Below are 26542 nucleotides of genomic sequence, written 5' to 3' on the forward strand. Positions count from 1 at the left end.
TAGTTCTTCTTGAGCTTAAAACTAGAAGTGATAGTTCAAAAGAGGTGTCACATTTTTCTAGATGATAAATTAGACTGTACCAAACCCAAGGTGTTCATAACAAAATGTTCAGCTGCCACTGCGATCGATAGTGCTTTTTGTTTGTTTGCTTGGCCATGCCACGTGGCATGTGGCATGTGGGATCTTAGTTCCCTGACCAGGGATTGAACCTGTGCCCCTGCAGTGGAAGCGCAGAGTCTTAACCGCTAGACTGCCAGGGAAGTCTCCTGTTAGTGTTTTTTACATTGTGATATTTCATGGGTGCTATTAGACATCGTTTCTAATAATGCTCTTTTAAACTAAAAAAAAAAAAGTGAAGTTCCATTTAAAGACCATACAGTGGAACGTTCACTCCACTTAGTGGTGTGTTTTAACGCGTCAGCTTGGCGTTGCCGCCCCTTAGGGAGCCTCGCAAGGAGGGAGCGTTTTGTGGGTACTTGTCCCTGAGCTGTGTCTTTGTTTAGCTTCGGGCACCAAAGCACATAGCCTGCGGGTGGCGAGGCCTCCAAGGCTGTGCTTCTCGCGGTTTAAGTGTCTCGCTTCACAGCTGCCTGAATAACCACCCTGTTCTTCCCGTTTGTCCCGTTGATTTTGAAAAAGAAGTAGCAGTTGCACCTTTTTATTGAGACGTGATCCCCAGTCTAGAAACGCTAAAACACTCTGAAATCACCAAGTGCGAACCCCGTCTCAACTGAGCAGAAGCGCAGCTCGTGGGGGAATAACCCTCTGGGAGAGGCATCCTCAGCTTCCTTAGGAGGTGTTGCCCCGTCCAGTCACACCCAGAAGGCTGTGCGGGCACCCCCCACAAGGAGGGCAGTGCCTGGCTGCTGTCTCGGGGGCTCTGGGCGGGGCTGGAGGGGCTCTGGGAGCACCGAGATGCTGTGTCTTTCAGGACGACTGCCCCGAGAAGGCCGACGGTGATGTGGTGGACGCCGTGCCGGAGGCTCAGGAGACGGTGCAGGTCATTCCGGGCAGCAAGCTACTCTGGAGGGTCAACACCCGGCCCCCCAACTCTGCCCAGGTCCGCGCCCCCCGCCCCAGCCAGGCCCCCCAGCCGTCCACCGTCACCCGAGGGACTCCCTGCCCTCCAAGCCCTGACCCCGACACATCAGCACTCTGTGCACACATCACAGTACCCGGGTTACACTGCAAGCCCTCAGAGCCTATACCGGCTGCGTCTTACCAGAAGGGTTTCCAAACCCGTTTCGAGAGATTATTTTTCTGACTCGTCAGTTTAGGTGCTTAAATGCATTTTGATGTTTGTTTTTGAAAATTGCGCTTATGATTTGCATTACATATAATAAATTTATTAAATGTAATGCAAAATTATAAGTACAATTATAATTAAATATAATTTAATTATAATAAATATAATAAATTTATTATATTTACAGTAATGTATACTATGTAAAAATAATTATAACTATAACATGTAATAAACTATATTTTATTTTAATATATTATCAGTTATATGTTAGTTATATATAAAATACATACACAACATGCTCTAAGATTTTTTATTGTATTGTCACATCCTGTAAGCAAAGCACAGCAGGTGCAAAGTAAAGGAAACAACAGAACATTCGTCAGTCAGTGCGTTACCTCCGCACAGCCACTGTTACAATTTTAGTGGAGTACAAGCTAGTATAAAGTAATAGCAAAAAAAGCTCATGTTTAAAAATAACACTCATCCCTTTGGTTCAGTGAGCATCTACTGAGTCGGTGCGGGTGGGCCCAGGTCACCGGGAGCAGAGCCCAAGGACAGGGCAGGCCCGCCCACACAGCAGAGCCACCGGCCTGATGGGCTGGGGGCGGGCCTCCTGGGCCCTGGCGACCTGGAGCAGGACCTGGGGGAGGTGGGGTGGGGGGGCGTGGCCATCCAGCTGCTTTCCGGCAGGGGAGCGGCTGGGCCCGAGCCCCACTGCTCCTGTGAGTGATGTGGGGTTGTTTGGGCAGCGAGGGGACCAGGTGGGCCCCTCTGGCCACTTGTGGAGATAGACTTCAGGGGCCAGAGCGGGAGGGAGGCCAGGTGGGAGGCGGGTCCCCAGGTCCGGGCTGTCGGGAGGCAGAGGCTGGGGAGCCGTGGGCGCAGCAGCCCCCCCCGAGGAGCTGAGCCGGAGACTCCCGTCCGGCCCCCAGGGTGTGAGAAAGCAGATGTGCGGGTGGGACATCAGGGTGAGGGCCTGGGTGCCCCGCGTGGGGGCGGAGGGGAGGGGCCCCAGGCGAGCGCGTGTCAGGGCAGGGAAGGAGCCCCGGCCCCGGTGACCTTGACAGCAGTGTCTCCAGGGAGCCGGTGACACTTGGCCGCTCTGAAGGGGTTTAGAGTGTCGGTGTCCTCCGACTGTGAAGAGTGCACAGAGAAGAGTGCATTTACAGTATGGTTTCTGTGCTGCCCCTTCAGATGTATAATTTCACGAGCTTCACGGTTAGCCTCAATGAACTGGAGACGGGCATGGAGAAGATCCTGGCCCCCACCGACTGCCGGCTGCGCCCCGACATCCGAGGCATGGAGAACGGCAACATGGGTGCGTGGCCCTGGCTGAGTGGGCGGGCGCTGGAAGGGAACGCGTCACACTTCACGTCTTGTAGATCGTGCTTCTCAAACCGTCTGTGGGGAAAGAGTTAAAAAATTTCTAGTTTGCTGCAGCCCAGTTCTTCTCTAAATAAAATAAGATTGAATTACTAGGAAAATTAAATGAAAAAGGATCCGTGCAAAATGCAAGCACCCTGTTTTCTTATTAGGTTCGACAGACAGTAAGGTTACATTTCAGAAGCCGCACACATTGTTATTTAAAAGTCGCTTGGCTGGAGGGCCCCCCCCCCCCCCCTCCGCCACATGCCCGCCCAGGCCCGAGGCCCCTCTGCCTGCCAGGCTGGGCCGCACTGGGGTCTGCTCTGGCGTCCGGACCTGGCCGTGCGCCTGTGCACTCGTGCCTGGGTTTGGTTTCCCGCTGACGGCCTTTACTGTCTGTGGTTTGCTAACCCACGTGTGACTTTTCATCTGGGGTCGGGTGTGAGGGGTGCTCCGGCATCTGCTCTCTCAGCCCTCAGCTCTGCCTGTCACCCTGAGCCCTGACCCAGTCCCCTGTGCTTGCACCCAGATCTGGCGAGCCAGGAGAAGGAACGGCTGGAGGAGAAGCAGCGGGAGGCCCGGAGGGAGCGGGCCAGGGAGGAGGCCGAGTGGCAGACGAGGTGAGACGCCTGGTGGCCTCGAGGGCGAGGAAGCGGGGAGGGGGCCGCACACCCACCGGGGCTCAGCAGAAGCTCCCCTGTGTCCCATAAGATGGTGGCCGGCAGCTCTGGGCTGCGTGTAAACTGATGTGTGATGTGATGGTGCCTGATGAGAGGGGCCGTGATCCCAGGGGGAAGAAAAGACCAACGGCCGTGTCTTGTCTACTGGCCTCCTGACCGCCTGCTCTGTGTCGCAGGTGGTTTCACCGAGGCAGTAACCCGTACACTGGGACCCCCGACTGGCTGTACGTGGGGGGCTACTTTGAGAGGGATTTCTCAGGCTGCCCAGACATCTACTGAGAGACCGGACCGGCCCCCGGCCCCGGAGACCCGAGAGGCTAGACTCCACCAAGTGGCTGCTCTGAGCTCCGGTCACAGCAGAAGCCGGCTTTCTAACGGCTGTGCGTGGAGGTGGCTCCGTCCTGGTTGAGGATTTAATTCTAACCAACTTTGGATTGCCAAACGTTTTCCTACTGTTGCAGTCTCTTCATAAAGCTTCACTTGGGATCATCATGTTTCCATTAAGGTTTGAAAAGGAAAATTCTTTACAGTTCCCTTTTATGTGACTGAACCAGAGCTGGGGCTGGTGTAGCTTACAGCACCCTCTTAATTACAAAAGTTGTAAATAAAGGAAGTACCAGGACGGGGTCCACATTCCTCCTTATAACGCGGTGGCAGAGTGTTTCTGAAAGTATTTTAAATTTGAACCAGTAACAGGAAAAGATGGATCTGGAAAAAAGTCCCACCAAGAGCTTTATAACGGCCAGGACTTGCTTTCTAGATACAGTGACGCAAAAGTGAAGATTTTCACAGCATCTGATTGAATGAAATGAAAAGTTGTCAGAGTCTGTATTTTTGGCCAGTCTTCAATAATGTAAAGATTACTTTTGATATTTAAGTTCAAACCACTTGAATAATATTTTGCTGAAGAGCACGATAGGCATTAACGTCACGTGTACACTGTCCAAAATGAAGCATTACCATGACAACCGAGGGCGGCCAGAAACCTTGACAAAAAGGCCCCAGACAGCTCCCAACCCCTACAGGTTTGGGAGCCCGCCTCTGGCCCCCAGGGCTCCCCTGTCACTGCAGGCCACACCCACGTCACAGAGTGAGTCTCTCACGACAGTTGGCCTGTCCCTGCAGCACCTGTGCTCCTGTCCTGCATGTGTGAAATACGAGGGACCCGCCTCTGGGGGCACCGAGGCGGGGGGTCCTAGCAGTCTGCTTCCAGTGGTGTCATTACCGTGTGTGTCCATCTCTGCACACATCTGCACCAGTTTACTTTCTGTAGAGAAGCCAACGCCACCGGTCGTCGCAGAGCTCTTTGAATTGAAGACAATCTGCGGTGTGCACAGACGCACACCTGCATGCGCACGCGCACACGCACGCACCTGTATGCAGTGGTGGGTTCTCAGTGAGAGGGTGTCGGCATTTTGTGTCCCAGCTTCAAAATCACGTTTGTAATTAAAACACTTTTAAAAGCAAATCGTTGCTCTGAAGGCTTGGTTCTGTAGCTTCGGAAACCCGAGGCGCGGTATCGGGGTCGAATCCCAGCGCACTTGCTCAATGGGACGCGAGCTGGGCCGCCGGCGACACACGGAAGCCCCCGAGGATGTGATCTTGACGTCATGCAGAGAGGAGATTGTGACACACCCGGTCGTTAGGATGTGGGGGGTCCTGTGCCTCTGGTCGGGAGGCGGCGGCGGTGGCCTCCTTGCCCAGGGAGCGTGGGGGGGACCCAGGACGCATTCAGAACAACAGTGTGTAGGGCAGGTTGACAACCTCCGTGGACTAACCCATTTGTCACCACCTCCAATAATTTACCATAAGGTTTGCATCTCTAGGTCCTCCCTGAGGTCAGATTCCACGTGGCCCCAGTAGCTGCTTCCTTCGCACCCGATTCAAGAGTCAAAGGACAAAGGGCAGGACGGCCGATGACCTCAAAGCATGGCCGTCGTGATCCTTTAACCACTGTGTCCACAGATGCTAACACCGACCAAAGCTGCCCCCTCACCTTGGCTGCCGTGACACACTGGGATGCTGGGTGTTTCTCTCTAATAAAGAGTTTTTCAGTGGAATTTGCTTTTTAAAGGATGACCTCCCACGACCGATGTGTCTGGCCCGTGTGGAAAGTGGTGGCCTTGTCGTTGGCCCCCAGTTTGTGACTGTGGCTTTGAGATAGGGCCCGGGTGCTTTTCCGAGCAGTCTCGTAACTCAGGACGTCCTTGTGGGATGGAAAGTAGAGCACACTTTACCCGAAGAACTTCACGTTTTGATTTTGCTCCCCCTTGAGGGTAGGATCCAGCCACATGTCCATCGATTCAGTGCACGTTTACGGAGAGCCACTGGAGAGTTAGCCGCACAGACGTCTCAGAGCATGTTTCATGGAAGAGAGAAACGTTACGTGCACGCTGGTGCTGGCTAGATTTAACAGGCCACCTGCTGTTGGCGGCCAATGGCCGTGCCTGGGTCTCTGTGCCACACAGGTCCGTGCCAGGAGTGGTACTGCTCTCCCTGGCGGGGTCAAGGGTCAGGGCATCCCCAGCACTGGCTGGCCGGCTGCGGGCCCCGGTCGTGAGAAGGCATCGGAGAAGCGGGCCCCGGCCCTCACGGGCATCACCGCGTTCGGCCACTCCGGGCTGCCGCGAAAGCCAGGACCCTCCGGGATATAGCATGGTGGCTCTGGAAGGGGTGAAACGAGGGTGCCAGGCGGACCTCTCAGCCTCCACAGGGAAACGGAAGCCGGCAGTGGCCCCAGGCAGGGCCCCTGAGGAGCAGCCCCGATGGTTTTCTTGGCCACAGTCTCCGTTTCATAGTCTGTCTCCAAGGACGATGCGGGCTCGTGGAAGGATCTTCCCGAAACACGGGGAGAAGAACCCAGTACAGCGCCGATGGCCTCCGGGCGCCCGGGCCGATGCTGCCGGCCACTTGTGCCAATGTGGAGCTGTCCAGCTGGAGGCGTTGCCATCTGCTTGCTGGGTCCTCGTCAGGACCTGAGGCCAGGAAATCAGAACAGGACGAGAGAAGGGCCGGGCATCTCCCGTGAGCCAGCCAGCCCTCCGGGTCGCCCCAGCAAGAAGCTTCCTCTCAGGACACCTGCTCCCGGGAAAAGGTGCTGCCCGCGGAGCCGGGGATCTACAGGTCTGGCAAGTCTCACGTATCCACCAAGAACAATGGAATGAAGACATCGTTTAAAATGCTAATAAGCTTCCAAAAATCGGAAGCGAGAATAGCCCTCCTCCTGTCTACCCTTGCGCGCTAGAAGGGGAGGGCACTGCTCCGTGAAGCCTCGCGTCCTGTGTGGAGCAATCGGCCCTGCAGGAGAGTTCAGTCAATAGACAGTTCCTACTGGTCCTGGCTTCATCTTCCAAAGGATCTTCCTATGTCCAAAGTGGGTGCGAAGATTGGGGTCCCCTGACAAAAGGGCCTGTCGCCAGACCTGCAGGACGTCAAGTGGTGTTTCCCTCAGTGCACGTCATCTTTGGGCCTACCTTGTACGTTCTCAGTGTCGGTTTCTTCGCAAAGTGAAAATGCCATTTTGGTATTTCTCGGTACGAGTTTCCTGGACCGTCAGCCCTCAACTGGATGCACTGCTCCATTCCGTCTTTGTGAACCAGCCACCCTGGGCCAAACGTCTGGTGAAGGGCTACTTGGTCTCTGCAGAGGGTGACAGCGCACAGACAGGGCCCTTCCTCCATTGTCCCACGAACACTGTTCGTCCTATCCGTGCAGCACGAGAACGTCAGGCGAGAAAACACGTAGTGAAACGGATTTATTGTTATAATTTTGTAATACGTAATAACTGTCAATATTCTTCTATATAAACAGAATCAACCATTCTCAGATTTTTGGGGAGGCCTGGACGGATCTGTGGAGATAAATGTTAAACCCTAGCCCTGAATAGAGATTCTTTGCAAATGGGTGGTAGTTGACATTTGTTTTGCACTGAACAATTTTTCACTGTCTGCTGCTCTGGCCTCTCTGGCGAGGACTGCAAAGCAGCTGTGGATGTGTCCTTGAGACCAGGCGTCAGACGTTTGGCCTGTGTGTTCTTTAGGGTGGCCCAGTTAACGGATTGTTTCAGAAAACTGCTTGTTACAGCGAAGAGGGGGCTCAGGGGCACATGAGGTGGATGAAGGGGTCTGGGTTCTCTGGGCAGCGAGGAGCTCTGATGGACTCTCTTCCCTCCTGGGGGTTGGAGCCTGTTGCTGGAAGCAACGGAATGCCCAGAACACAGTGTTCGCTTGACTCAGAGGTCCCTGTGCCCGACCTGCTGCCCTAGGTGCCCAGCAGCTGTGCGCTTCCCAGGAGGGTGAGCTGAGAGGAGGTGGTGATCCCAGTAGCCACGGCGGCTCCTGGCAGAGGGACAGACTGTCCACACGACTTTAATGTCCTGGGAATGCCCAGGTGCATAGATGTGGGGCTCCACCACGGCCATGGTGTCTGACTGTGGGGACCACAGAGCATCAGCCCTGCCAGAGCCCGGGCCTGGTGTCCTGGGTGCTTAATCTCCACAATTACCATCCAGTCTGACCCATCGAGGAGGAAGGGGAGGCGCAGGAAGGTGGGCTTGCCTGAGGTTTCAGAGCAGGTAAGTAGAGGACATGGAATTCAAACCTTGACATACAGTGAAACTCACCCTTGTGTGCAGTTGACAGATTCATACCATCTTGTAACCATCAACGCAATCAACATATATAGTTTAATGGCAAGGTTCAAGTGGGAAAGGACTGTCTTTTCAACGAATGGTGTTGGGAAAACTGGATATTTACATGCCAAAGAACAGAATTGATCCTGACCTCACACCATATACAAAAATCAACTCAGAAGGGATCAGAGAGCTAAACAACAAAACTCTCAGAAGAAAATATAGAGCACAGAGTTCACAACTTTGGACTTGGGAATTATTTCTTGGATATAACACCAAAGGCACAAGCAACAAGAAAAAAAAAACCAGACAAGTTGGACTTTATGAAAATGTAAACACATTTTGTGCATCAGACACTAGCATCAGAGTAGAAAGGCAATGGGAGAAAATATTTGCAAATCAAACATCTGATAGCAGATTAATATCTAGAATATATAGAGAACTCCTAAAACTCAATAACAACAAAAAAAACCTGATTCAGAAATAGGCAAAGGACTTGAATAAACATTTTTCTGAAGGAGATGCACCAATGGCCAATAAGCATGTGAAAACACGCTCAGCATCATTAATCATCAGAGAAATGAAAAAGCTACAACGAGGGCTTCCCTGGTGGCGCAGTGGTTGAGAGTCCACCTGCCGATGCAGGGGACGCGGGTTCGTGCCCTGGTCCGGGAAGATCCCACATGCCGCGGAGCGACTGGGCCCGTGAGCCGTGGCCGCTGAGCCTGCGCGTCCAGAGCCTGTGCTCCACAACGGGAGAGGCCACAACAGTGAGAGGCCTGCATACCGCAAAAAGAAAAGAAAAGCTACAATGAGATACCGCCTCATACCCATTAGGATGGCGAGTATTAAAAAAAAAAAAAAAAAAAAACCCAAAAAATCCAGAAAACAAGAAGTTTGGGCAAGGATGTAGAGAAACAGGAACCCTTGTGCACTGTTGGTAGGAATAAAATGATACAGCCACTGTGGCAAACAGTATGGCGGTTCCTCAAAAAATTAATAATAGAATTACCATGTGATCCAGCAATTCCATTTCTGAGTATTTGCCCCCAAAAATTGAAAGTAGGGCCTTGAAGCAATATTGGTTCAGTCATGTTCATAGCAGCATTATTCACAATAGCTGAATCGTGGAAACAACCCAGGCATCCACGCACTGATGAATGGATAAGCAAAATGGGGGGTAGACGTACATACAGCGGAAGATTATTCAGCCTTAAAAAGGAAGGAAATTCTGACATGTGCTACAGCACAGATAAAACTCGAGGATATTATGCTAAGTAAAAAAAGCTAGTCACAGAAAGACAAGTACTGCCCAATTTCATATATAGGAGGTACTGAGGGTAGTCAGATCCATAGGGACAGAAGGTAGAATGGTGCTGGGGTCGGGGACAGAGCGGGTGGGGAGTCAGTGTTAATGCAGACAGTTTCAGTTTTACAAAACGAAAAGTCTGAAGATGGATGGTGGTGATGGCGTCACAGCATTACGAATGTGTTTACTACCACTGAACTGTTCATTTAAAGATGATTAGGATGGTCAATTTTCTGTTACGTGTTATTTTACCACAATAAAAACAAATTGGAAAAAAAAATCAGTGGTCGCCAGGGGTTACGGAAGAGGGAGGGAAGGACAAGGCAAAGCACAGAGGATTTTCAGGGTAGGGAAGATGCTCTGTATGATGCTATAATGGACACATGTCACTAAGCATTTGTCTGACCCGTGGATTCAAGACAAAGCATGAACCCTGATGGAAACTCTGGACCCTTGGGGACATGATGTGTCCACGTAGGAGCATAGATTGTAGCAAACACGCCGCTCTGGTGGGGATGCGGATGGCGGGGTGTGGATGGTGAGGAAGCCTGTGGGGTTGTGTGGGAACGCTATACTTTCTGCTCAGTTTTGGTGTGAACCTAAAATTGCTCTAAAAAAGAAAATCTATTGTTAAACAAAGAAAAAGAAAACAACAAAAGCACCTGCCAAACTGTTTTCTCAAGTGGCCGTGTGCCATTTTGTATTTCCAACACCAAAGACTCCACAGCACTTAGTATTGTCAATTTTCTTTTTTTTTTAGCCATTCTAATAGGTGTGTTTTAATTTGCGTTTTCCTTATGAATAATGCCGTCCACCACCCTTTCCTGCATGTCAGGTCACCTGTACACCTCCTTATGAGACGTTTGGGCGCGTCCTTGCCAGCTTCCTTGTTGCCACCCCTGTGCCCACAGTCGCTGCACCCCCTGCCTTTCACCTGAGGGAGGCACTGAGGCTCAGGGAGACGGGCTGGGTTCACAGAGCCCACACTGGGGTGGGCGCTCTGACTGGCCTCCACGATGCCCGTCTACCTGTAGCTTGTTTCCTTACTGTAGATTTTTCATGGAAACGAGTGAAAGTGTATAAAGCTTTGTTTTTGAGCCCTCCCAGGGCACAGGCTTCCTTGGCTCGGGGAGAGGAAAGGTGCATTTGGGGCCCCTCTGAGGTCACTGCAGATGGGAAGCACCATCTCCAGGTTCTGGAAGGTTGGCTTCCCTGTGGCCTCTGGGGGAAGCTTTTTAACTTTTCAAGACTTTGGACAAGTAACACCTGCCTGCTGGCCCCTTCTCAGGGAAGCCAGATTGGTTTTCTTACTGTTTTCTTGCCTGGTTTCCCAAGGCCCAGGACGGTATTGCTGCGGGGGTGGTGACCGTGGTCACAGGTCACAGAATTGCTTCACGTTCGCCGTTCCCACCGCTTTGGTCTCTGGAATCCTCTAGTTTCTCAAAAGTGATCAAGAGCCCACAGAGCTTTTGTGTTACGTGAGTTTTATCTATGGGTATTTACCCCATTATACATTTTAAAATAAATATTAACTAATTTAAAAATAACAAACGCATTTTCTTACTAACACAAATAATATTTTTAAATGAAAAACAGCTCGATTTTCTGTAACAAAAAAAAATTAGTGAATCTTTAGATCACAAAAGAATGGATACAGAACTTGTGGTATTCCATCCATCAGAATATTATACAGGAGTTAAAATGGATGGGTTAGAGCTACACGTGTCAACATGAATAAAAAAACAATGTTGCATGAAAGAATACTTTTCACTTCTATACCTTTCATAAAAAGCTTAAAAACAAATTTTACGCACACACACATTGATAGTACATCAAGCACGCCTGGAGCAGGGAGTCACATGTTACTGTCAGTGTGGGGCTGGGAGGGCACATTGCTCCCGGTGTGTGTGTTCTGCTCTGCAGAAATGTACAGAGGTGTAAATGATGGGGAAAACAAAAGCAGTGGGAAGGCAGTGCCTTACATTTATCTAGTCCAGGTTTGTGGAGGGCAGCTGCCTTCACTGTTCTGACTGCACACATCGGACAGGGAATGAGCGGGCAGCCGCGACGCTGCTGTTATAGGTGGGTCTGGGGAGGATGGAGGGCAGTAATGTCATCACTACTGTGGGGGAGGGCTGGGGGACCCCCCAGGGCCCAGGGGACGACAGGGGGGCAGCTATGTCGTCACCGTTATAGGGGGTCTGGGGGATCCCCAGGGCCCGGGGAGGATGGGGGGCAGTTACTGAGCGGGGTCTGGGGGCGCGGGGCCGGACCACTGCCTAAACCCCGCGTTGTGCGCCGCACGCGCCCCCACGAGACCACCGCTCGTCCGGAGGGCGCTGGGCCCACGCGCCAGCGTCCGGGGCTGCAGTCGGTCACCTTCCCCCCGGGACGCGAACCTGAGAGACCCCGCCCCGCTCCCCGCAGGTGCCCCCGCTCGGCCAGCCCCGCGGTCCGGGGGTCCCGGGTCCAATGCCCACCGCTCGGCCCGCGCCCTACTCGCCGTTCCCGGCGCCGCCGCCAGGGGCCGCCGCCGCGCCCCTATGACACAGCAACAATAGAGGCCGCTCTGGCCCGCACGCTGCCGGCCCGCGCTTCCGCCGGAAGAGAGCCGCCGGCACGGGGGCGGGTCTGGCGGCGCAATGGGCGGCCGCCCTCACCAATCGTCAGCGGGCCAGCGCCCGTCCCTCACCTGACGGGGCCCAATCGGCGGCGAGAGCGGTAGGCGGGGCGGGGCAAGCGAGGGCTTCCGGCGGGGCCCGGCAGGCGCCGAGGAGGAAGAGCGAGCCCTGACGGCGCCTCTCTGCCGAGTCTCGGCGCGGCCCAGGTGCGGGGTCGTCGGGGGCGGGGACGGTTACGGAGGCGGCCAGGGGCGGGGCCTGCGCCTTCGGCGGCCCCCGGGCGGGCGCCGGGTCGGCGGGGGCTGGAGAGGCTGGGGGCCGGGTCGGGGGCCGAGCGCGGGCCGGGGTTCTCGGGGCCTGCCTCTCGGGCAGCTCGGCCGCCGCCCGGGGCCTGCCGCGGCCGTAGCCGAGGGCGTCGGGCGGTGGGGCCTGCGGGTGGGAGCGGGTCGGCCGGCCGCGGGCCTGCGTTTCCCCAGGTGCTCGTGTTTTGTCTCCGAAGGGAGCGAGCCGGCCGCGCTGCAGTTCACTGGCGGTGTGTCCGATGGAAACTAGGTTTAGGCCCAAGTGTGGTCTCCCATTCAGTGTGGTTAGCGGTGTGCCTGCCCAGATCGAGGTTTTAAATCTTTCGGAGCCGCAGGTTAAAGGACAGTTTATTTAAAAAGTACGGAAGGTGGTGTTGGCGAGGGTCTCCCGCTGTGATGGGGTCTAGATGCAGAGGTAAATTTCGTTGTTTGAGAACCACGAGAAGCTGGGGACCTGGCTCCACGGGCTCAGGTACCGTGGGGTCGGTCCACCCCAGGAGGAGTTCGGCAGCAGCTGTGGGGCGGCTGAGGCCTGTCCCCTTGCCCCCAGCAGGGGACAGCCTGGGCTTCAGAGAGAGGCCCTTTCCCTCTGCCCGTTCCCGTTCCCGCGTCGCATCTGGAGGTGCTACGGTAGTGACCGGCTCTGCATGCTGGTCCCTCTTTCAGGATGACGACTTCAGGCGCTCTGTTTCCAAGCCTGGTGCCAGGCTCCCGTGGGTCCTCCAACAAGTATTTGGTGGAGTTTCGGGCCGGAAAAATGTCATTGAAAGGAACTACTGTCACCCCAGATAAACGGAAAGGGCTTGTGTACATTCAGCAGACGGATGACTCCCTCATTCACTTTTGCTGGAAAGACAGGACATCGGGGAACGTGGAAGACGTAAGTGTCTGGGAGCCTGAACCTCATCCTAAGGACTCCCGTCCAGTCGTCAGGACAGCGTGGTTTGTACAGGAGGGCAGCATGCTTGGGGCACAGAGCAGCTGTTTCCCAGTTTGGTGTGTGTTGGTGGGATGTGTGGATCCATTAGTTCAGTGCCCTCATCAGCTGTTTTCTTCTGCGTGTGGGGCTTCCTAGCCTCAGTGACTATATAGATTTCTGCCATCTGTGTATGTATGTTTAAAACTGAAGATTAGGTGCTTAGAATTGGAGAAACCATGTAAAAATCTTGATCTTTATCACAGCCCTCCAGAAAGCTTTCTCTAGCAGTCATCTTATTTAGTGTTCTTTGTTCTTCAGACTAAATCGTTTTTCGTAGGTTCGAGAGCAGGTCAGAGTTGACTTTTTAATTCATCTTGGAATGTTGCTCCCAAAACGTCTCTGTTAGAAATCCTTCAGGAGCCGGAAGCCCTCCTTCCCTGTTCAGCCCTCATGACCTTCGTGCGGTGCCTCAGACCCTCGTTTGTCTGCCCTGCAGAGACCCTGTGGTGACGGGCTTGGCGACTTGTTGGCGTCTGTGTCCCGTGTCCTCTCCCCCCACCCGCACTCACTTAGGCACAGGGTCCAGCCTGTTTTCCTGGAGGTCCTGGGGCTCGGCAGTGCTGTTTCCGTGGAGCTGACTCTGCTCGTGTGCTGCTCTCTAGGACTTGATCATCTTCCCCGACGACTGCGAGTTCAAGCGCGTGCCGCAGTGCCCCAGCGGGAGGGTCTACGTGCTCAAGTTCAAGGCGGGGTCCAAACGCCTCTTCTTCTGGATGCAGGTGTGTAGGTGTCGTACAGTTAGGCTAGAAGCTTCTTCACCGGATGGTCGAACTCGCCTTCACAGACCAGCCAGTGCTGACCGTGCTGCCGTGGGACCTGAGGATTCCAGTGTATCGCCTTGTGGGGGGGGGGGGGGGGGCATTGGGGACAGGCTCCGCCAGAGTCCAGACACTTGTAGCTGGGCTTTGGGTGCCCTTTCGAGGATGGAATTCCCTGGCTGACCGACAGGAGTGATTTCCAGGCTCGGTCCTGTCTCTGCCTGTGGTTTGCTCGTCTCCCAGGGGCCCCCCCACCCAGGGTCATGAGCAGCCTGGACCAAAAGCAGGGGTGAGCCTGTGCGGTGTCCCTTGTCCTGCCTCTTGTCCCGTGGTGTGCTCTGTGGGTCTCTGGGTGGCAGGGCACCGGGCCGTCCTCGTACCCACTGGCAGTGGACTTGCTCGTGCAGTGGGTATGCACCTGCGTTTGTAGTTTTGACAGAGGTTGTACTGCTGCCCTCCCCCCAGCACCTTCTAGAACAGGGCAGGAAAGGTTTTCCTCTGTGGACTGGATGGTCTGTGTTGCACCTGCTGAAGTAGTGTGACAGTGGCCGTGGACGGGAAGTAAATGGATGGGCGCAGCCATGTTCCAGTAAAACTTTATTTGCAAACACAGACGGGGTCGTGGTTTGCCAGTCGCTGGTGTAGAGCTTGTTTCTCCACAGTTTCGCCAAGAAAAGTTGTCAGACTCACACCAGCCACTGCATTTTCTGCTCCCCTCTGCTCTGAGGTTAGGGCTGTGTCTTGTGTGCCTCCCCTGGCCCCCACCCCATGACCCTGCAGGCCCACTGCACACACGCTCGGTGACTCTCGGGTGCTTTGTCTCACAGTTCTGGGGGTGCCCACAGGGTGGCGCTGCCTGATGCCCCCCTGCCCACACCCAAGCGCTCAGAGTCAGTGCCCAGCTAACCCTGGAGGGCCACGGGCTGGTCAGTGGACAGTGGTGCGGTAGCAGGGTTATTTCCCAGCAGTACACGTGTTGAAGGATTTGCGGTTTTAGACCGTCGCGGAAACAACCGCGTCTGGAGGGTCAGGGCGTTGCCCTGTGCTGAGCGCGCCTAGTGCTTTAGCCTCCCCGCCTGTGAAATGGGTGTTCGCACAGCCCCAGCGGGCACATCGGGCTGCTGTCCCCGTGCGCCCCGCCGGGGCCTCTCCTTGCTGTGGCCGCGGACAGGTGGCACCTCTCCAGGCCTCAGGTCCCTTGTCAGGGTGGTTGTTGATGGGTGGCTGCTCAGCTGCGCCTGCTGCCGTGTCTTCCCCGCAGGAGCCCAAGACGGACCAGGACGAGGAGCACTGCCGGAAGGTCAACGAGTATCTGAACAACCCGCCGATGCCTGGAGCTCTGGGGGCGAGTGGAAGCGCAGGCCACGAGCTGTCTGCGCTGGGTGGTAATGGTCCCCTTCCCGGATGTGCGGTGAGGTCAGAGTAGCTTTCCGCCAACGTGGATCCCTGGGGGTGCGGGCCGGTGGCTTTTTGGTTTTTTTTTTTTTTTTTTAATGGTACGCGGGCCTCTCACTGCTGTGGCCTCTCCCGTTGCGGAGCACAGGCTCCGGACGCGCAGGCTCAGCGGCCACGGCTCACGGGCCCAGCCGCTCTGCGGCATGTGGGATCTTCCCGGACCGGGGCACGAACCCGCGTCCCCTGCATCGGCAGGCGGACTCCCAACCACTGCCCCACCAGGGAAGCCCCGGGCCGGTGGTTTTTAATGGAAGTAGAGGTGTCCAGGTTAGAAGCTCCTCTCGGCAGTTCCCCCTCGGTGCTCCCACCTCCACGTGGTGAAGCGGTGTACGAGCCCTACTGCGCTGGCTCGTGTCGGGAGACACTCGCCACACAGTTCGGGGCAGCCGAGGTGGGGGCTGCCCTGGGCCGTGGCAGCGGGCGTGCGCACAGCTGGAGGCCCGGGCCTGAGCGCCTCCTGTCTTGCAGGTGAGGGCGGCCTGCAGAGCCTGCTGGGGAACATGAGCCACAGCCAGCTCATGCAGCTCATCGGCCCCGCCGGCCTCGGAGGACTGGGTGAGGGGCCGCGGGCCCGCGCGAGCTTGCTTTGGAGTTGGACGCCTTGCCGCTTCTCATTGGTTCTGAGCGGCACCTGTGCATGTTCTGGGCCCTGGCCTCTCTGGGGAGGGGCCTGCTTTGCCTTAGGGTTTGACCTGGGAGCTGGGTGGGCAAGGCCTTCCAGGGCCCCCAGGGAGGACCCAGTTCCATACTTCGGGGGAGCATGGCTGGCTGAGGTGCCGGGCCTGAGAACGCGTGCTCGGGGCCCCTGGTCTCCTGGGTTGGCCTGCCTGCTGCCAGCTCCTGTCAGGCTCGTGTTTCTGGGACACTTTGGAAACACCGGTTACTTGTACGGGATTTGAACCCAGGTGCATTAGTAGGGTCACGGGACGGAGGAGTGGTCTGATTAGCAGATTCAGCTGCCAGGACACACCTGAGGAGTCGCTGCTCCTGGGCCCCCGCGGGCCGGCTGTGGTCCCCACCTTCCCCTGCTCGGCCACTGGCTTTAGTGCGGGGCCTTTCTGCTCCTGGGCAGGGGGGGGGGGGGGGGGGGCCCTCCAGCAGGACGTGATGTGTGAGCTGTGTCTCCTTGCTCCTGGTAGGTGGCCTGGGGGCGCTGACGGGGCCGGGCCTGGCCAGCCTACTGGGGAGTGGAGGGCCTCCAGCGAGCAGCTCTTCCCCCAGGTGAGCCTCACGCCGCACATCTGGCGTGGCCGTGTCCCCTCCTCCACGGGGGCCAGATGTAGGAGGTGCCGAAGGACAAAATAGGTATCTGGGGAGGGTCCGTCCCTTTTCGTGGTTCAGGCTCTCCTCGGGCCCTGGCAGCACAAGGACTGGGGCAGGACCGACGCGTTGTGGCGCCTTGGTGGGTGCGTAGCCGCTGCAGCGCTGGCCTCGCTCTTCCCAGCTCCCGGAGCCCGTCGGCAGCGGTCACCCCGTCCTCCACCGCCCCTTCCACGCGCACCACCCCAGCTCCCTCCGCTCCAGCAGCTGCCTCGGTGAGCAGCCCGAGCCCCGCGCCCAGTCCAGGCAATGGAGCCAGCACGGCAGCCAGCCCGACCCAGCCCATCCAGCTGAGCGACCTTCAGAGCATTCTAGCCACTATGAACGTGCCGGCCGGGCCAGGAGGCGGCCAGCAAGGTAACACGTGCTCGTCGGCCCCAGGCTGGGGGGTGAAGGTGCCCGCTGCCCCCTGCCCGCCCGCCCACTGATGGCCACCTGCTTGTGCCCCAGTGGACCTGGCCAGCGTGCTGACGCCCGAGATCATGGCCCCCATCCTTGCCAACGCGGATGTCCAGGAGCGCCTGCTGCCCTACCTGCCGTCTGGGGAGTCGCTGCCGCAGACCGCGGAGGAGATCCAGAACACGCTGACCTCGCCCCAGTTCCAGCAGGTAGGCGCGTGGCCCGGGTGCCCCGCTGTGTGCTCGCAGTGGGGGGCACTGCCCACGGCAGCACAGCCCCCGCAGTGCTGAGCACCCCTGCCCCTGTGGCTCCGCCAGTTCTCTGCATGGACTCAGGCGCCTGGCTCTTCCCTGCAGGCCCTGGGCATGTTCAGCGCGGCCTTGGCCTCGGGGCAGCTGGGGCCCCTCATGTGCCAGTTCGGGCTGCCTGCAGAGGCCGTGGAGGCCGCCAACAAGGGCGGTAAGTACTTGTCCCTCGCCTCAGTCGAGGCAGAGGTGGTTTTCTCCTTGCATTTGAAAGCAAAGGCCTCCCCGGTTGGTTTGTGGAGCTCGGGGCTGGCTTGTCCCCATGGCCCTGGCCGCCATCTGATTTCCACCTCCCAGCCCCCTGGTCAGCAGGGCCACGCCAGGGCCTAGAAAGGTCACCTCGTGCTTTTAAATTGGTTTTAGATGTGGAAGCATTTGCCAAAGCCATGCAGAGCAGTGCCAGCCCCGAGCAGCAGGAGGGCGGCGGGCAGGACAGGAAGGACGAGGAGGAGGACATGAGCTTGGACTGAGTCGCCTGCTGTCAGAGGGCTGGCCGCCCGGCCGTGCGGCCTCAGCGGGGGCGTGTGAGCGCGCCCCTCCCACCTCTGTCCCAACTTGCTCATCAATAAAAGTCTTCTCTTTTATCTGCCAACTCTGGTTTGCGTGCCCGGGGGTGGGTCGTGACGGCCCCGTCCGTCCCCCTGTCATCGGGAGAAGCCCCTCCACGTCCCGCTTCTGACTGACTCTGAGGGACCGGCGTGCTGGGGGAGGGGCTCCGCACGTGAGCGCTCTGCTCGCCTCGGACCTCCAGACCCGCTGGACTGCTTTTCTTTTTTTCTCCATTTAAAGTTGACACTCGGTTACACAGAAGTGACTTTAATTTTTGTTTCAAGAAGCAGGGATGAATGACTTACAGAGCTCCCATTAAAAATTGGTGGAAGGGAAATTTCATAATAATTAAACTGAAAGATAAAAAGTATAAAACCCCCATTTTGCAGTGTTTTACCCTTTCCCTTAGAAAGTCAGACATAACTTAAACCATTCCCAGAAATAAGACTCATCGCCTGGAGAATCTGCAGTCGTCTACATGAACAAACATACACAAACCATCTAAAAAATCGGCCGAGGGCGTGTTGTCAGCAGGTTGTGTGGAGGGGCTGGGGGTTCCAGGGTGGGGAAGGACTCTGCCCGATGGGGCGGCCTGCCTCGGGGCTCTGGGCCTGGGGGCTCTGAAAACCCTCTCCTGGCTGCTGGAGCTGGTGGCTGGGGTCCCAGAGGGGCAGCTGTGCTACGTGGCTGGGCAGCCGCTGGCCCCCACCGCCCCCTGCACGCCCGCAGCACGAGGCCAGGAGACCAGGGCCTGGTTCACCACCAGATTCCGCATGCAGCCGCGGTAGGTTGGAGGCTGCGTCCAGGGTTCTGGGGGGGGGGGGGGGAGGGAGACGGGTTGGAGCAGAGGCCGGCATCCCACCAGGCTTCGGTCTCCCCGCCGGGGTGGAAAGCAGGGTGACCCCAGTGCCTGGTCCCCAGGGACAGCCTTCCTCCCTCCCCCTGCCCCCAGGCCGAGGCCACACTCACCAGGCAGGCCCCCGAGGTACAGCGGCACTGGGGCGTCAGCCAGGGCGGCCGGCGCGGGGCCCAGGGTGTGGTTGCTCTGCAGGTCCACCTCCAGCCGGAGCCTGTTCCCGCCTTTGGTCACTGCCGGGCACAGGTGTTCCTTGTGGCCGCGCTGGGGCGCCCCTCACCAGCCAGCCACAGGATCGGGGCCCTTTGCCCCTTTGCTCCGGCTTTTGAGTCCCTGCCCGACCCCCGCCCCAGGGGTCTACAGCTGCCCCCAGTGGGGGTGGGGTCAGGAGGGCCCAGCTCACCTGCTAGGTGGTGCCACTGCCCATCACACAGTGCCTCGGGGAGCGTCACCAGTGTGGAGAACTCGCCTGAACCGTCATCTGCCCGCAGCAGGACCTGGGGCGGCATTGGGTCAGGAGGGCCCTACCAACCCAGATCTCGCCCTGAGGCTGCGGCCCAACCCGCTTACCTGCCTCCCCAGCACCCGCAGCTCCAGGTAGGGGGGTGCTGGGCCCCGACCCAAGTGGAAGACGAGGCCGGTGGCTGTCTGGGGCCGCACCTCCAGCTCCAGGCCCAGGTCAGGCAGTGTGGCCCCCAGGGTGTCTGCAGGGAGGGGCCGTGAGAGGAGGAAGGCCTCGGCCCCAGGCCCCCCCGCCCTGTTCTGGGCGTCACTCCCACCCCAGCCCAGGCACGTAGGGGACTGGGGGACGCCAGCAGGGGACAGACCTAGAGTGATGGCTCCCCCGCTGCCTGCAAAGAACAGGCCCTTCTCCAGGGGACCGGAGAAGCAGGGTGTGGCCCCCACCACCCGGGTGGGAGCCCCCAGGAGTTGCCCGTCCAACCTCAGTCTCTTCACACAACCACTGAACCCGGAGCGGCTGATGGCCACCTGCATGGGCACAAAGGGGTGAGCTGGGTCAGGTGCCTGGGGTGCCGAGGAGGGCGGAGAGCGTCCAGCGGGGCAGGGGTGGGAGGCTGGGGCGAGGCGGCTCTCACCGGGAGCTGTGGGCTGTGGCCGCCAGCAGGGAGGCCCCCCACAAAGAGAGTGTGTGGCCGGGGGCCTTCCTCCCCCTGGTGCCTCCGGCCCGGCCCCTCCCGGCTCTGGGCCCAGACCCCGTCCGTCACCAGCTGGATCCGAGTCTTCTCCCAACGCACGGACACCTGGGAGTGGGAAGGCACGTCAGGATGGGAGCCCGCAGGGCCAGTGCCCCACCCCGCCCCGCCCCTGCGTCCCCTCTCCCCAGCCCCTCACTGTATGCCACCGGCCAGTCCGTGAACGCTGGCGGCTCTGGACTCGGAGCTGGGGCCCAGGGCCTTCCGTCTGAGCAACAAAGCGTCCGTGGCTCAGGAAGAGGGCTAGGGAAGGGCTGCTGGCCGTCAAGGGGGCAGCGAAGAGCAAGAGCCCTCGGGGGGCGTGCGGGCGGATGAGCATGGAGAGCTGCGACCTGGAAGCCAGGCGGGCGCGTCAGCCGAGGCTGCCCCTACCCCGGCAGCCCCCTCTCCCCACCGCCGGCCCTGGCCTTACCAGTCACTGGTGGGGGGCGGGACGTGTGCAAACTCCAGGTGACTGGACAGGGGACCCCCAAACTGGTAGGCATCTCGTATGGCCCTGCGGGGCCAGGGTGGCGAGCAGGAAGCGTCCTGGGCGGGCTGCCGGCTGCGGCGGGAGGCCTGGGGGGTCGGATGGGGATGAGGGAATGCAGGAATGCATGGAGGCCACCTTCTGCCTACCCCAGCCCCATGTCCCCACCTTCGTGGCCCGCAGTCCTCGCGGGCTCTGATCTGGCGCCTGGGTGCGAGGGGCCGGGACGCAGCCTGAGCTCACGTTGATACTCTCCAGGTTCTGCTGCAGGTCAAACACGCGCTGCGGCCCCAGGAGCCTGCGGAGGGCAGGGGGTACGTGCGGGTCGGTGCTGGGCCGGGCCGGTGGGTCGTCACCAGCCCTCCCGGGGCCCGCTCAGCTCACCGCAGCACGAAAACGTTGCTTATGCAGCCAGTGAAGTTATGGAGGGCGTCAGACTTGGGCAAGCCCCCCAGGAAGAGCTGACTCGACCCCTCAGGCTGGGGCTGGGGCGGCGGCCCCCGGTGGGGCCTCATCTCCTGAAGCTGGTCGTCCACATAGAGCCGGACCCTGGCGAGAAGAGCAGTGTTTCCCCCGCCCTGCCCCCGACCCCGGCTCTACTGTGCCCCCTCCCTGGAGAGGCCAGGTAAGCCGGACTCACCCCGTGGCGTTGCTGTAGAAAGTGACATAATGGGGGGCCCCGTCGGCAAAGCCTCGTCGCGTTTTCACCTCGGTCCTTGCAAGCCGGAGGGTCACGTGGCCCTGCTGCAGGGACACCTCGCATGGCCCGGTCTGGGGACAGTGGCTGGGTCAGCGGGCCAGGCCGGGGGCCCAGACTCCCTCCCTTGGGCCACCAGCCCCGCCCTGCTGCCCCAGAGGTGGTGGGGCGGACGCACCGGGGACTCTCGGTGGAAGAGCAGAGCGCTGTCCTGGCTGCTGCGGAAGCCGAAGCCGGAGTAGACGTTGCCCGTGAGGGGCACGGCATTGCTGGGGAGCGCCAGGCGCAGATAGCCGTGGCCGTGGAAAGTCATGGCCCGTCCCACCTGCGGGCAGGGTGACCGTAAGGGCCCGTGGCGGCCGGAGAGGGCGCGCAACTGGGGGAGGGAGGGGGCTCACCAGCAGGTCAGCGGTGCAGCCGGAGCTGATGCCCGTCGTGTTCAGCCTCTTGAGATCCACGTACTTGCCCAGAGCTTTGATGCCCTTGATGCAGCCGCGCACCGAGCCTCCGGAGGGGAAGAGCCGCCGCAGGCTGCGGGGAGGGTCCGCGGGACGAGCGTCAGGGGTGGCCTCTCCCAGGCCCTGCCCACCACGCCAGCCCCACCCCAGGGCCAGTGCTCACCTCGGGGGCAGCTGGCTGGGTGGCACGCCCCCCAGGTAGTAGGCGTCGGCCAGCTCCAGCGTGCTGTCCTGCTCCACGCTGAATACCGTGGTCCTCTCCACGCGCACCAGCACGCGCTTCCGGGTGCCCCCCAGCAAGAACACCTGGATCTGGGAAGCGCCAGCACGGGGTGGCACCTTCAGGGCGAGAGCTGCGACCCCCCTGCCCCTCCCCACGCCGGGCCCTCCCCGAGCCCAGCCCTACCGCCTTGCTGGTCGTGGTCAGAGGCGGCGGGCGCTGCAGCGGGTCGGCCTCCTTCAGGCCTGCGCCGAAGTCGTAGAGGAACACGAGGCTGCCTTCCCGCACGGCCAGGCACAGGAACTGGTCCTGGGGGGGAGGGGAGGGTCAGCGTGGGCCGGGCGGGCTGGCGGGCCGGGCCGTGGGGACGGCGGACGTGCCTGGTGCCGCAGGAAGAAGAGGATCCCGCTGTAGGACACGAGCCGCAGCTCCTGCTCGAAGCGTTTGGTGTTGCTTAGCTGGCTCTCCACGCTAATGCGGGCGAAGCCGGAGCCGTCCAGGTAGGAACCATCCGTGAGCCACGGGTCCCCGGTCGACTTGGAGCTGCGGGTCAGAGGGGGCAGGGTCAGCCGAGGGCGGGCCGAGCCGCGGTGAGGTGGGGGTCAGGCCGCACGTACCGCGCACAAGGCTTATCCACGGCCGTGTCCAGCTGGAAGGTCTTCTCGAAGTTGTAGAGACTGACCACCTCTTCGTTCAGCGTGTCCAGCTCGATGCAGCCCCGGTAGCCGGGAAAGCGCAGGGGTTCGGGAGGCTGTGGGCACAGCACATGGTCAGGGAGCCTCCCCGCCCAGGACCGACCCAAGGGGAGGAACTCGGGCTACAGCACGACGGACCGAAGCCAGACCCTGAGCAGGACTTCCTGGGACAGGGGTGCAGGGCGGGGTGGCCGCGCACCCAGGCCGCACCGGGCTCACCGTGAAGTTGCCAGGGTAGCCTCCCACGTAGAAGACAAAGTCATCCGGCTGCACGCTGAGCAGCCCTTCGTCCCCAGGGGCCACCGTATCACCCTTGGTCTCTTGGACCATCTGATTCTCCACCGCGACAGACATATGGCCGTACTGGAGAGTCCTGAGGGCAGAAGTAAGAGAGGGAGGCGTGGCCGCGCGGTCACGCTGGCGGTGGGGGGAGCACCGTGAGGACCGGGCCTCCCACCTGTCAATGCTGACGGCTGCGAACTCTTCCCCGATGTCCTCGTCGATGCTGAGGGCCGTGGGGCCTGCCGCCCCGAGGCGGTACACCCAGTGCACCTTCTGGCCACGCAGAGCCACACCCATGTAGTCGCCGGTGGCCTGTGGTGGCAGGAGACTCAGCGGGACAGGGACCCGGCGTGGGCCACCCGCTCCGGCCTGGCGCCCGGCTCCACCCAGCCCACCGAGCCCACCCGCTACCTGGCGGCTGCCCATGTACAGCACAAACTGGTCCCTGGCGACCTGGCCGGGCGGCGGCTCTGGGCTCTGCAGGTAGAACTTGAGGGCGGTGTAAGAGGCGAGGCTGGCGAGGTCCCGAGGGGTGCGCAGCTGCACCCCTGAGCTACCGTTGAACTTCATGGGCACCTTGACCTGAGTGGGGGCACAGAGCCCATCAGCGTCTGCCTCCTGGTCTCCCAGACGCCCACCTGGCCCTGGCACTCGCACGCACCTTATCGGCAGCACCCCGGGCCTGGGCAATGAGCTCCCGCACGCGGCCGATGCTGGCCGACAGGGCCAGGCTGGCGTTGTGCGTCCCACGGTTCTGCAGGAGGCTCAGCTTGGCCAGCAGCTGCGGCAGTGTCTTCTCCAGGGTGGACACTGCAGGGGGGGAGCGGATGTGGGGAGGCAGCCCTGAGCCCCTGGCCACCCCACCCCAGCCCGCCCTCTTGTCAGGGCACTGTGCGTCAGGGCCCACCTGAGCGGCCTGCGTCGAGCACCACCCGGCCCAGGTCCTGGCTCTGCAGGCCCTTGTACTGGCCCTGCCACCGCTCCACGTTTTTCTGCATGTCTTGAAGCCGGGACTGCACGCGGGCGGCCGTGTCCTGGGCTTCGGTGACCACGGCCTTGGCATGGGCTATCTTCTTGCTTGTCTCGTCTGTGGCAGGCAGTGTGCAGGCTCAGCGGGGGGGCAAGTGAGGACCATCGGGGGGCCTCATCCCCATCTGGGGAGACCACTATAGACCTCCATGCCAAGACCAGCAACAGGGATGTCACCCCCGCCCCCGATCTCGTGAGAGCCTCAGCGCGGTGGAAACGCACCCTCCGTCCTCTCCCAGACGGCTCCTCCTGTGCCACCCTCTCTCGCCACAGCTGGGTCACCCAGTGTCGGCTCAGCCCCGCCTCCCCATGGCCCCCCCTACCCCTGCCAACACCATCTCTCCTGAGTGCACCCCCCCCTCCCAGAGTCCCCGTGGCCCCAACCCAGGCTTGTGGGGAAGGTCGACTCTCGAGTCGGCAGGGATCCCTCCTCTGCCCTGAGCCCTCCCAGCCCCCCGGCCCCCGAGCCCTCAGCTCCAGCCACGCTGGCCTCTGCTGCTGCCTCCCCCTCCCCCCTCCCCACCTCCCCCAGATGCCCCAAGTCCCTGCCGCACACTCCCGCCTGCCCCGCGCCACCTCTCTCCGCGCGCTCCCTGCCCCTTCCAGTTTTCACTTGCTGCCCGGGGCTACGTTCGTTTGGCATCTGTCTCCGACCAGAAGCAGATCCCCAGGGCTGGGGAGGGTCCCCAGGGTTGGAGCTGCCCACACAGGGGTCCCCCTCAGCCGCCCCGGCCACCACTCCGGACGGCACAAGTGTGAACATGTTCCCCATCAGAGCCTACTGGACAGACTGGCTGATGTCTATCTGGACAGGTGTCTCTTCAGCTCTGGGGACAAGCAGTGAGGGCGGGGGCAGGAAGAAGACCCACCCTACCTGTGTCCATAGCCAGCATGGCCTGCACCTCCCGGAGTCGGGCCGCCAGCTGTTCCTTCCTGGCCCGGGCATCGCGGAGCCGGGTCCCGGTGCCCTGGAGGGTGGCCCACGCTGCGGGGCAGGCAGCCTCAGTCCCGAGGAGCCCCCGCCCCCAGGGTACAGGTGCAGCCCATTTCAGTCCTCCCTCCTGACCAGGGAGGATTAAGGCTCACACGCACACAGTCAGATGGAGACGTGGACACGAGGGCCCTCAGCTCAGGGGGTGGCACTGGTGCCCAAGTCTTGGGGCAGCCTCCTGGGCCCACAGCCAAGGCAATGATTCCCATTTTACAGGTGAAGCAATGGAGGCTCAGAAAAGCTGGGCCATTGCTCGTGGCCACCAGTGCCCTGAAGTGCTAGCAGCAGAGGGCGCACCCCACTGCCCGCTCCCCACCCGCTCCTCCTCGACGGCCTGGCATGCACACGGCCCTCAGCCAGGACATCAGGGAAACCATCAGCCGGGCCCCACGGCCCCTTCCCCAGGCCCTTCCACGTCCCGGGGGCCTGTCATGAGGCCAGGGGGGGTGGTGGGCCTTCGCAGAGCTCCCAGGGACGCACTTGCCGAGCAGTGGGGAAAATTCCCACCGAGGGCAGCCACGACCCTGGTTCACACGGTGACGACCCACATGGCCGGAAGGTGAGGGTCCCCACGGAGCCCGGACGCCCAGCTGGACCCGGCACTCACCGAGGCCCAGCCTCCGCTGCTCCCCAAGGACGGCCTCCTCCAGGGCACTGCTGTCCGCCAGCAGCTCCCGGGCTCGGGACGCCAGGCCCCGCTGCACGACTACCTGTAGACACAGAGAAACAGGATGCAGTTCACACCTGCCCGGTGGAGCTGCAAGGGAACAGGGGCTCCCGCCGGAGCTGTGGGGGGCGTCGGGGCCTCACCGCCCATATACGGCTCGCCTGCTGCTGCGCCTGGCCGGCGGCACCCTCGGCGGCCCGCACGGCTTGCAGAATGCTGCTGTAGGCGTTGGCGGCCTCGACGGCCCGCTGGATGAAGCGGTCCTGGTTGACTCCCTGGATGATGCTGTGAGGGGAAGCGGGGAGGATCCCAGGGTGCGGGTGGGGGCTCCGCCCACCTCACGGGCCTCCGCCTGCCTGGCGGCTCTAGACTCCCGGCCTTGCACCGCCCTGTGTGCCTGTCCTGCTTCTTCCTGCCACCCTGGGCCCAAACTTCTGCCCGGCCCCTGCAGGGACACCGGCCTCTCCTTCTAAGTGCCCTCCCAGACCAGCTAGGCCACCTCCAGGCCCTGGCTGCACGCCCCCGGGCACCCTCTTTGGGCCCAGTACTTGGAAAGGTTGAGCGCCAGCTGGTCCAGCTGCCACGCGTGGGCCTCGGCGGCCTCCACCAGGTCCACCTTGCTGCTCGCCGGGGAGAAGGCCCGCATCTTCTCGAGCAGGGGCGTCCGGGCCCCGTCCAGGCTGGCAGCAAGGTGCTCGTACTCCTGGGGGTGGGTGGGCTTAGGTGGGACCCTCGTCCCCATCCCCTACTCACCCCCACTTGATCTGCCCCCGCCCAGCGTGCAGCCCTTTGGGAGGGGGCGGTGCTCACCTCCTTGGCCTGGTCCATGCCGCGCAGAAGCTCAGTGAGCTGGACCAGGGTGTCTCTGGCGGCCTGTAGAGTGGCCCCCAGAGTGGCGTTGTCCCGGAACAGCTCCTGTTTCCGTTGCTGGAGACGATGGGGAGTGAGAAAGACATGATAGAACAAGGATGAGGCAGGAAAATAAAGGGGTGGGGTGACAGAGTAGCGGATGATGAGTATGAGAGTGAGCAGGGGGGAGGGGGCGG

General features: G+C 60.1%; 2 protein-coding genes across 10 annotated transcripts in view; one reads left to right on the plus strand and one right to left on the minus strand.

Annotated features, from left to right (window-relative positions):
• Window positions 1-17961, plus strand: part of LOC101316259 (proteasomal ubiquitin receptor ADRM1) — a 54946-nt gene extending 36985 nt beyond the window's left edge. For 3 of the 7 annotated variants that reach the window (XM_073793155.1, XM_073793156.1, XM_073793157.1), the window contains 12 exons: window positions 932-1060; window positions 2441-2564; window positions 3141-3231; window positions 12820-13033; window positions 13735-13851; window positions 15152-15275; window positions 15814-15900; window positions 16485-16566; window positions 16790-17022; window positions 17116-17273; window positions 17421-17523; window positions 17733-17961. In XM_073793155.1, the coding sequence (XP_073649256.1) occupies window positions 932-1060; window positions 2441-2564; window positions 3141-3231; window positions 12820-13033; window positions 13735-13851; window positions 15152-15275; window positions 15814-15900; window positions 16485-16566; window positions 16790-17022; window positions 17116-17273; window positions 17421-17523; window positions 17733-17839 (1569 nt within the window). In that variant the 3' untranslated portion in view covers window positions 17840-17961. Of the gene's footprint in view, window positions 1-931; window positions 1061-2440; window positions 2565-3140; window positions 3232-3467; window positions 4760-11929; window positions 12058-12412; window positions 12569-12819; window positions 13034-13734; window positions 13852-15151; window positions 15276-15813; window positions 15901-16484; window positions 16567-16789; window positions 17023-17115; window positions 17274-17420; window positions 17524-17732 lie in introns of those variants that run through there. The other 4 variants (XM_033840893.2, XM_033840895.2, XM_033840426.2 and 1 more) reach the window with 3 other exon arrangements.
• A 208-nt stretch (window positions 17962-18169) lies between these two features.
• LAMA5 (laminin subunit alpha 5) overlaps window positions 18170-26542 on the minus strand; it is a 52769-nt gene continuing 44396 nt past the window's right edge. For all 3 annotated transcript variants that reach the window (XM_033840424.2, XM_033840423.2, XM_033840422.2), the window contains 27 exons: window positions 26307-26423; window positions 26045-26199; window positions 25640-25781; window positions 25437-25539; window positions 24713-24823; window positions 23717-23896; window positions 23471-23619; window positions 23221-23391; window positions 22985-23121; window positions 22747-22900; window positions 22450-22583; window positions 22213-22375; window positions 22019-22141; window positions 21776-21924; window positions 21553-21685; window positions 21333-21479; window positions 21098-21228; window positions 20842-21006; window positions 20626-20755; window positions 20401-20546; window positions 20128-20320; window positions 19872-20036; window positions 19602-19764; window positions 19345-19478; window positions 19178-19271; window positions 18888-19007; window positions 18170-18728 (listed from right to left, as the gene is read on the minus strand). In XM_033840424.2, coding sequence (XP_033696315.1) covers window positions 18598-18728; window positions 18888-19007; window positions 19178-19271; window positions 19345-19478; window positions 19602-19764; window positions 19872-20036; window positions 20128-20320; window positions 20401-20546; window positions 20626-20755; window positions 20842-21006; window positions 21098-21228; window positions 21333-21479; window positions 21553-21685; window positions 21776-21924; window positions 22019-22141; window positions 22213-22375; window positions 22450-22583; window positions 22747-22900; window positions 22985-23121; window positions 23221-23391; window positions 23471-23619; window positions 23717-23896; window positions 24713-24823; window positions 25437-25539; window positions 25640-25781; window positions 26045-26199; window positions 26307-26423 — 3840 coding nt within the window. In that variant the 3' untranslated portion in view covers window positions 18170-18597. The remainder of the gene's footprint in view (window positions 18729-18887; window positions 19008-19177; window positions 19272-19344; window positions 19479-19601; window positions 19765-19871; window positions 20037-20127; window positions 20321-20400; window positions 20547-20625; window positions 20756-20841; window positions 21007-21097; window positions 21229-21332; window positions 21480-21552; window positions 21686-21775; window positions 21925-22018; window positions 22142-22212; window positions 22376-22449; window positions 22584-22746; window positions 22901-22984; window positions 23122-23220; window positions 23392-23470; window positions 23620-23716; window positions 23897-24712; window positions 24824-25436; window positions 25540-25639; window positions 25782-26044; window positions 26200-26306; window positions 26424-26542) is intronic.

The sequence above is a fragment of the Tursiops truncatus genome, chromosome 15, assembly GCF_011762595.2.
Source record: "Tursiops truncatus isolate mTurTru1 chromosome 15, mTurTru1.mat.Y, whole genome shotgun sequence".
In the NCBI taxonomy this organism is placed as follows: Eukaryota; Metazoa; Chordata; class Mammalia; order Artiodactyla; family Delphinidae; genus Tursiops; species Tursiops truncatus.